General features: G+C 31.9%; 2 protein-coding genes across 2 annotated transcripts in view; both read right to left on the reverse strand.

The window, feature by feature from the left end:
* LOC106119260 (uncharacterized) overlaps nt 1-3,244 on the reverse strand; it is a 5,132-nt gene extending 1,888 nt beyond the window's left edge. The window contains exons 1-3 of the mRNA XM_013314176.1: nt 3,238-3,244; nt 878-985; nt 13-217 (exon numbers count right to left, since the gene is read on the reverse strand). Of these exons, the coding sequence (XP_013169630.1) occupies nt 13-217; nt 878-985; nt 3,238-3,244 (320 nt within the window). The remainder of the gene's footprint in view (nt 1-12; nt 218-877; nt 986-3,237) is intronic.
* A 2,943-nt stretch (nt 3,245-6,187) lies between these two features.
* On the reverse strand, nt 6,188-10,223 carry LOC106119377 (uncharacterized). The gene is made up of 5 exons (XM_013314302.1): nt 10,092-10,223; nt 9,791-9,923; nt 9,172-9,392; nt 8,087-8,194; nt 6,188-6,363 (listed from the first exon to the last, which is right to left on the reverse strand). The coding sequence occupies exons 1-5, from the start codon at nt 10,100-10,102 to the stop codon at nt 6,189-6,191; spliced, it is 648 nt and encodes a 215-aa protein (XP_013169756.1). The 5' UTR covers nt 10,103-10,223; the 3' UTR covers nt 6,188.
* Nucleotides 10,224-10,471: the final 248 nt, after the last annotated feature.

Here is a 10,471-nt window from a genome sequence, read left to right on the forward strand (position 1 = left end):
TACATTGCTTACCTTTTATACGGAGCTTTATGTATGATTTTTCCATCATAGTCAGTAAAGTATATAGTTTTAGAGTCCATTCTTCTATGCAGTGGATCAGCATGATGGTTGAACGGTGAGTATGGATCTTGAGGCAGCTCGAATGCCAAAGCAGCGGTGTTACCAAACAGGAATATATCACCAATTGTTGTCAACATTGGATAAGTGACGCAGAATACTGAAAAAAAAAGTCACAACCTTTACTACCGAAAGTCATTTTACTACCGAATTATTTTCAAAAATTCCTGTCTAAAAATTATCTTTGCAAAAATAATAAGAAAGATTACTAAAAAAAAATCTTGCCTCACAATAGAAATGTCACAAATTTACTAAGATGTTTACTATTAAAGAAAATGCATTAAAAGTTAAATAATGTATAATAAAAACTGTAAAGGTCGCTACAAAGTAAGTTCCTTAGTAGGTCATGTTTATTTAAGTCTCTCTGATTTACTTATAAGCTTTATTTAATGATATTAAAATCATTTTACTAAGAAGGTTAGCAAAAACTAAACACTAGGACTTTGTAGTTCTTGCGAGGGCACGAGGAAGTATTTTCCTGGAGTCGAGCAGAAGCCCAATGCAAAAGGTTCCGGAGCGTTCCTTTGGAAAACCCGGAACCCACGCAGTCGCAATTAAGGTTGGCCACCGAGGGGGTTTTAGTGAGCAAGAATCTCAGATAACCATGTCTTTCCCCGAAAAGGTATCTTACTAAGATTTCTCCCCGATACAAAAAAAGGACTTTGTAGTTACACTTTTCAAATTGTTACAAATGGCCAGTATTTTTAATAAAAACCATTTTGACTATCAAAAAAAGATTTGTATTAGTAAATTTCCTTACCAACTTGTAAAGAGCTTCCTTCGGGAAAAACAATAAACCGTTTCCTCCTTGACAACACTATAGACCTATCGTTCGTTTCAAATTCACTGGTTCTATTTGCCTGGTCCTCTGCGTTCACAAAAACAATAAACAATACAAACAGTAAATTAATCTTTTGTTTCATATTTGTAAAAAAAAAACAATTTTCACTGTAACTTTCTCAAGTTCTATGCATACGTATTTCAGTTGTACTAAGATTAAAAATACACTAAGCCATGTATCGATTATCCGTCGCGTTTTGCATTTTTGATAAGTTAATCACGATTTTCAAATAGATCTCATCCACCGTTAGAGTATACAGCATGATATTATATTCTTATCTTCTTAAAATTTAAAAATAGTGACAGAAATATTTTTTATTAAAAAATTTTGTTCACAACGCTTAAATAGATTTTCTTATCTAAACACATTTGAATTGCTTTGGCTTCATTTGAAATATACTATATAGTTCTTATGTACAGTGGTTATTTAAATAATCTTAACCTCAAATAATAATTGAACAAAGAAATAGTCGCTCAAATGCAATATAAAAATTGTAGCTTTGCCTATTTGTAGCTTCAGTTATTTGTTGCTTTGACTATTCGTAGCTTAGTTAAGCTACTAATTTGAATATATATTATTATTTTTTTTATATTGCAGTATTAATAATTAAACATCCTGTATACTGACACCCTAATACAGTTTTAAACCAGTTTAAGCAAATAACACTAATCCCGATAAATAGATATTCAACAAAACCTACATACATTCACCGTTGCATCGTTTTACTTTTTCCGTTTGTCTTTCCCTTGAAGTCTTTTATATCAGCAAATAATCTTATGACAAAATACAATTTTCAACTGTATATTTCTATTATGTTATGAATTATTATGCATAGAATTGTTTTGAAATGAGGTTTTTATATTGTGTGTTTACCAATTGGTACAGGCAAGTAATATTTTTAACGTATTAACTGTAGCCTGCAACTCCGTTTAAAATAAATTAAAAAAAACAATAATTAGATTAAAATTACCCTATCTCTCAAGTTGGATGAAATTACACATGCTTACAAATTTGATAATTGTTTTAGTATTTTCGGAGTTTGAACATACATTATGACACGAAATTTTTATATATGTGACTAAGTGTCGCCCGCGACTCCGTTTGCGCGGAATTAAAATAACATAATCAGTAGCCTATGTGTTCTTCCAAATTTTGTTCTATATGTATGCCAAATTTCAGCAATATTCATAGCCGTACTGGATATACCTTTAATAAAACATCCATCCATCTAAATATTCGCATTTATAATAATAGTAAGATGTACATAATAATATAACAATCGTAACATATTTATGGTCAGTTCAATGTATTTTTCAATCTTATTTAATTATACCTACCTTACTTTTAGCATTGTTTAACTCGTGTATGCATTTCATTCCCAATACTGTTTAGTTTACCTTACGTGACCCGAAACTACAAAGTGTAGCATGCACTCGGTCAAAGCACTTTATAATACACACGCGCTTGTCAAAGTCTTAGTCACTTCCAGTTAATGTTACCATTGTTCTTGTAACACAGATCCGGTTCGAAGGCATTTCGTTTTCTCAAGTCATATGACCAGATAATTTGTCTTAGTGTTTATTTAAGGTCAGCGAAGAATTATCGTTTATTTGCTACAAATATTTTTACTCTAGTTAAAGTAACGTTTTCATATTAGTAGGAAATACCAACAGAAGAACAACTACGTCAAAATAAAAGACAAAAAAAAACCAAAGTGCATTTGGATAAGTGTTGGAATTAAATTTTATTTTCTAAACAGTGTTATTTTCATAAATTAAAAAGATTTTTATGAAGAAATGCGAAGATTATTAGAAGAAAGAAGATTTTGACAAGATAAATGCTGTAACATATAATTTAAAAAGATAATGAAGAGAATCTGCCAGATTATCTTTGTATGTTACGTTTGTTTAGTATTATTTGTAACTTTTGACTACAGTGAAGCTAATAATGAGGCTAAACCAAATCATAGATTTAAAAGATATTTAAGGTTCAGGAATATTTCACGATTTTTTGTAAGTATTTTAAACTTTCTAAGTTTTAGACACTATCTTACTACTTTCGTGTTTTTTTTTACAATCCATTAATTCACTTTTGTAAGATTTTAGGCTGATGCTAAGAGACAATTTTTTTTAAGAACTTTTTTTATAAGTAATGACAACAAAATCTTTGGTAGATAGCTAATTTTACTTCTTATTAGTTATTAATTAAAGTATTATTATGTTCTTTATGTTGTAATATGACAAATAATAGTATTATTAATTCTACTAACAGGTATTTACCGTCCATCTTTCATTTTTAAAGATGTTTCAAAACAATGTAATTTGTTACAGATTCGTTTTAATTTCAAAGCCAATATGGTACCTTGGAACCAAATATTTGCGCAGGCGTTGGGCTTCAGAGTGAATTGGGATGATCCACCAGATTCCTTTCATCCATATCATCATCTGTACAGACGAACGACTTATACCCATTTGGAGACATTGTTAGATAGGTAACCCCTTAAAAGTATTAAGAACTTAACAGCAATAGTCTCATCACCAATTAACTCCTTCTTAAATGATCATCTCGACTGGTGTATAAGACGGGCATCAAATGGAATTAATTCTGCATTTCGTCCGGTAGTGTGTCCTGATATCCTAAATCTAGTCCTCTTTGCCATTCCAGCATTTTCTTTTAAGAAGGAGGATGAGACATGTAGGAAGGGGAAATATCCTTTTTCTGTACGTCCCTTCTCTGTGAATTAAAGTTAGTATGTTGTTGCAATCACCAGGTTTTCATTATAATACGCAGTTTAGGTACGTCAATACTTTTCGGGGAAAACTACGCATTAACTTTTTTAATGCTGTAGATAATAAATGAATACACGTACAACTCTTATTACAAGATTTTATTACTTCTATTTCTTTTTTATCTCAGAGATGCATTTTATATAAGTAATGTGTACGCATATAAGTTAAAACTGAAATACAAATTTCTTTTAGGAACGGTCTGGAAGGTTTCCAATGCGTACGTCGTGCAATTTGTGAGATGGACAGGATTTCTCAACCGAAAGGAATCTACTGGAAGATTTTAAAAATGGTTTTTAGGTATTTTATTTCATATCTTGTAAACGTAAAACTTTAATTTGAAAGAGTTAGTTAAATGTCAAGAGAATATTATCTCTCTCGTTAATTAATATTTGAGACTAGATTATAAATTAAATCAAAATGCAAGTGTATGTTATGTTCGCATTTTTCAGAAAATATAATAATTGGGAAATTTTATGGATTAACTAGTTGTTTCCCGCGACTCCGTCCACGCGCATTTACAATTAAATACAAACAAATGAATTAGGCTACGAGTTCTTTCAGACTATCTTCTACATCTATGGTAAATTTCAGCCATATCCATGCAGCCGGTCTGGGGATACATTCTATCAAATATCCATCCATCCATACATCAGTACATGATATTTAAATGTACTGATTTTATTACATTTACTATTCAACATATTTACTTACTGCAGTTTTTTTTTAGGAGACAATCATCAGATACAGACAAATGGCACAATAAAACTGAACAAGACTGTACAACATCTATCGCTTCATGTCCATTTTCAATGCTGGAAGTATCAACGTATACCGACTAAAAATTCATAAATAATTTTGTAAAATTAGTTTTATTTAAAAAAAATAAACAATTTATAATTGTTTAAAATACATATTTTGATTTAAAACAAAAATAATATGTGGACTGCGTTAGTTTCTTCATACAGAAGGCAACGTAAATCTTCGAGAAGTATCCTTGCAAGAGGATAGCGCGCTCCGTGCGTTGAATCGTCGACGCGAGTTGTCTATTCTGACGATACAAGTATAGCGACTACATTCCAACTGTATAGATTTGTGCCATCTTGAAAATCGCAGCCTGATTTTTCCACGAAGATCTTCACAAGCAGGTTTCGAACTTTGGCTTTTTTTTATAACAGAAGGGGGCAAACGAGCAACGGGAACACCTTTTTTATTGAATGAACTGTTTGGCGACTTAAATCGCGGGCTTTGGAGATTTGCGTTACTTTGTGTACAAAGAACCTAAAGAACAAAGTTGATCCAAGATACACTAAACTAGAAACCCATAAGAAATCAAAGTAAGGAATCAAATTTATATCTTTATGAGTAGGAATTAGGATTAATTCGAAAAAAATTAATTGACACAATTAACTTTCTAATATTTACATAAATGTGTACTGCAGCTAGTAACTTTTTATTTAAATTTAGATTTAATAAAATTTAATCTAAAATTATTATTTAAAAATATATAACATGTTATAAAATAGTTATGTATCACATAAGATATTCTTAAACTTTATCGCGTTATCCCTATTTACGTCCATAGAGCGAGCTAAAGCCTACACACTCGCGCAAAGTCTGTGTAAATATCTTACAAAAAATTGTCAGTGCGTGACCCGTATTAAGTATGAAGACTCACTTTATCTCAAGATACAAGCAGTACACAAACTGTATCTTTTATCTTTTATGGGCACGCGTTATTTTACCTATGAGTCGTAAGCATCTCGCATGTAAAGTAACCAAGTTTGTTTTGTAACATTTATGTACCCAACGTTTACTTAAAGTAAATCATAGCATTATATTTTTTTTATAAAATAAGGAGGCAAACGACCAGCGGGAACACCGGGTTCATGGCCCATGGACATCAGCAATACCAGAGGACCTGCAGCGAGGTTAGACAAAGTGCATTAACTCCGAAGCGATTCCATAGCGAACTTCAAAAATGTATGGAACAAACGCGAGACAATCACGTGACTTAGCGAACGTTATTGTCAGTTTTATAAATTTTTGACGTTCGTTATGGAATCGTTTTGTAGCGAATGCTTCTTGTTTAACCCCGCAAACGCGTTGTAGGTCTTTGAGAACCTCCATATTCGAATGTTATGAGGAGAGAAGAATTGCAGATGCAATACAAATATGCAAGTGAGCAAGGAGTTTTGAACAGCCACAATGAATTTACTACATTTTTAAACATGAGTAACACAATAGGTTGAATTGTTTTCCTTAAATCATCACGCATCTGCGATTCCTCTGGTATGGCTGATGTCCATGAGCATCGTTGAACACCTCGGTGTTCCCGCTGCTCGTTTGCCCCCTTCTGTTATAAAAAAAAACACATAGAAGTTATGTATTAAATAAGATTAGGAAATAAAAGATAAAGCAATAAACATTTCTTTCAAAAACCTTTATTCATCCCTTAGTATTGATATCAGTTCCAAAACACCTTGACCCTCGGGGCAGTTGGAATATATGGAAGCGCAGTTAAACATCTGACGACCGGCAACCGCCGCGTCTATGTACGGTGACATCATGTCGTACCATTCCGTATCGACTTCGAATGGAGAACGCCCGTAATCTGGTCTGAAATTATTATACAAATGCTGTTAATCTATTGTTTTATTACTCTATAAGTTGTATAATAATTTATTTAGCGTAGGTTTCTGAGACTAAATTCTTATTTTAAAACAAATTGTTATGTCTATTTTGTCAAAGATAATGACAGGGATCTCTATATGTTTTATAAAGATTTTGGTCTTAGAAACCAGTCTTTAGTTAAGTACTAGATAAATGTCATGTTAACAATACAATAAGTGGTGTGTACGGAAGTGTACTTTTTTAATTTTCTTCATAAAAATAGGCAAAAATCTTTCGACATCAAGAATGGACATGAGTTTATAAAACCTTTAAAATACTAGACGAATTATCTTACATAATATTTTTTTTAATTAAATGTGCAATTTATATTCACAAAACATTGTATTCAGGGGAAAGATTACAAAGAACTGAAGTTTTTAAGCAAAAAACTTTTCATCCTGCATTTACGGGATTAAAGTTTGGGCCTGGTATTATGAAGGATGGTAGACGGCGCCACTGTTCCACTAGAGTGGTGCAATTAGCTATGCTTTCGAAAAATACGCAACTGGAATTTCTCTTCGAGCTTGTTTGAACTGCGCTTATTTCGTTTTTTATTAAAAGTCAAGTTTTATTTAGAATTCCTGCATTTCGTTTGACTTCATTCTTCATTTATAACTTTGTTTAAATAAACATTGATTTTATTTAAATTTACTTATTTTATAACGATTCATTGACCTGTTTCTCCATTCTAGATCTGTATAATGCCATAGATTTCTTTCGCATATAATCTTGGACTCAAAGGTACAAAAAAATAAAGTATGACCGAATTCAATGGAAATAAGAAATGATAAAACAGATTATATTAGCGACTTATTAAAAATAGGCATGTTTGTATAATGTAACTTGAAACAAAAAAACTTTCCTAAATAAATCCATCTTACTTTTCGCTAACATTATAAATGCGAATGTTCAGATGGATGGATGGATGTTTGTTATTAGGTATCTCCAGAACAGCTAAACGATCTCTCTGTTTCGTATAGATGTAGACATAGTCTGGAAGAACATAGGCTACTTACTATTTTTTTTGTAATAAAGCGCAGACAAAGTCGCGGGCTACAGCTAGTTAAAAGTAAATAACATTGTCAGCCACTAATATCTGTGACTATAATTTCTCATATCCATTGATTTCGACTTTAAAATAAAGTAAAAAAAGGATACTAAATCGATCATTCACTTTACAATATTGTATATATTCAAACGATTGTAATTTGTTTTATTAAGTGAATGAATGATATGAATAATTTAAAGTGGTAGAGCCCGCTTTAACATCTTCGCACAAATAGGCCCGACTCGCCCGGTGAAATGCCACGACCACACAGAACACAGGCGTCAAGTGGAAGCAATACCGCGTTTCGTCTGATGAGTGTGGTGCGTCCCGGAGGCTACATTTAGTCCTCTTTCCCTTCCCACCCTTTTTCTTAAGGAAAGCATGGGAATTGGAAGTAGACTTTTCAGATGAGAGGATGCATGGGAAGGTAGGATATATTCTTTCTGTGCATCCTCTCCTCCGTTGATTAAAGGAAGGCAACGCATATGCAATTGCGTATGTCCATGGGCAACGGTCACTTCGCTATTTCAGCGATTTCAGGTGGCCATTCGCTCGTTTGCCGCCTTATAATATAAAAAAAGTAATGAATGGATGTATGAATAATCACTAAGATATACGTACGTGAGTAAAATATGTATTATTTCTCCGACAAGACCCTCTTCACTAACTGGATACTGTGCGGCTTCGCAAATAGCACGCATCACGCAATCAATGCCGTTCATACCCTTCCTAGAAAAAAAAATATTAATTAATAGTTAGAAAAAATAAAAAATCACTGGCACAGAATCTTAGCATTCTATGGAAATCAGAAATTATATGTTATTTGTTGTCTATGGATTTATGTTTTAATTGATAATACAAACATCTAACTAGTATTATAAATGCGAATGTATGGATGGATAGATGGAAGTATAAACGTTTGGTTGAAGAAGCTCAATGAAATTTAGCATAAACTAGCTGTCGCCCGCGACTCCGTTCGGTATATAAAAAAATAATTAGTGCAGCCCACCCATCCATCCATCCACATCATATCCATCTAAACATTCGCAAAAAAAAGAATAAATAGTATCCTATGTCCGTCTCCTGGCTCTAAGCTACATCCTCAACAGTTTTCAGCCATATCGGTAAAGCCGTCCTTGAGTTATAAATAGTGTAACTAACACGACTTTCTTTTGTATTAGCATAAATATACAACATCGTCTGGAAGAACTCAAAGCCTACTATTACTAAAACTAAAGGCTATTAAGCAGGCAATAGCTAGATTTTATTAATTCTATGATTACAGTCTTGTAAAGGTAAATTGTTTAGATAGGGTTGTTGCAATGTGACTATAGATTTGACAGAACTATACACTATATTACTAAGGTCTATCTAACTCCACTTAAATGACTATGAGTATTAATTATTTTAACCCATTAGTGCATAAAGTTTATTAACGCCTTTTTCATTATAATCACTGTTATATATTTTCATTTCGAGTGTATTTGACCATTAAATTATTAATCAATATGAAAGTTTAGATTTTATAGCCCGTCCGATAAATCGCTTCCCGGAATGTCATACCAACACTAGTACCACTTCAAATATAAATTACACTACTGTTTAAAAAAAATAAACGGTTAGTAAAAGATACATAACTCTTAAAATAACAATTTTATTGGCGTCCGATTTATCGTTCTTTATGCACTAATGGGTTATTTTCTTACATTTGTAGCATATCTGCAGCCGCTTTGTAGAAGACAAGTCTTTCGTCACTTCGCTCCTTCAGTTCTAGATCCCGTTGCTCTCTAGACACCGTCTTGATGAAGTAGTAACGAGACAGTTCGGATACATTTTGAAATTGTATGTACTGGTATTGAAAATTAATGCCAAAAGCTAAATTTACATGATCTTCGTTATGTATTGGTACTGCCATGCCAATAAGTAACTGAAATTTAGTTAAAATAGAAGTAGTTTAATAGTCGAAAATAAAAAGATATAATTTTTAAAATGAACTCTAAAACTATTTGCAATTTTAGTTGCTTTTTACCTATGAAAAGAATGTTATTAAATTTTTCTATTATTTGCTTCTCATCCGATGCAAATAAAATGTAAAATCTGGTAAGAAATTATGATTTTTTTTAAGAAAAAAAATGTTTAACCTTAAAAGATATTAAAAAACAATACATATATTACATCTCAATATAAAGAAAAACTTTGGATATTAAATTAAAATAATTCTGTGTATATTCCAAAATTTCCATAGAAACTGAGAAAAAAATAGTCCTAATTTGAAAATATTCAGATCAAATTTTTATAATAGCTAGTTAAAAAATGGTCAATTACCTTGTATGTACCTCCATAGGGAAAAACCAAAGGGATACTGTTAATCTGCCTTCTAGTTCTGAAATCTTCTAAAGTATCCGTAATAACAACTCGTATTAAAATACAATAAGCAAAAAATACGCATATTTCTAACCTGTAAACGAGAAAATATTTCTAAAGTAATTACAAGTTTTTAAGAAGTTAATAAATATTTCTATAAAATATGGCCAGTTCAAATAAACAGTGAAAAAAGCAGACGAATTGCGAACTTCTTCCTTTTTAAACTCTGTTAAAAAAATATTCTGTTCAATTTGTTTATTACCTTGTTTTCATTTTTTCTTTATCTTTAAATATCCATAACACAGATTTCTAAAAATGCTTACATATGTATGTATTTTACATAGATATATATAAAACGCGCCATATTTTAAGTCACATAAGCTCACACCGCGCGTCAGACCGTGAAGTTTTCTGTAAGTTCCGGCACTCACAACCCGTCCGTTCTACTTTAAGTATTAAGACGTGTTCACACGGTTCATATTTTTCACACTTTGAAGAGTTCATTTTTTATTTTTATCTAGATTCCAAATTCAAAACTATTAACAAGGTTTTAAGTCATAAAGTACTAGCTGTTGCCCACGACTCCATCCGGGGGGATTAAAAATATATGTTGGCCGATTCTCAGACCTGCTCAATATGCTC

The sequence above is a fragment of the Papilio xuthus genome, unplaced genomic scaffold (genome assembly GCF_000836235.2).
Source record: "Papilio xuthus unplaced genomic scaffold, Pxut_1.1 DF827461.1, whole genome shotgun sequence".
Lineage (NCBI taxonomy): Eukaryota > Metazoa > Arthropoda > Insecta > Lepidoptera > Papilionidae > Papilio > Papilio xuthus.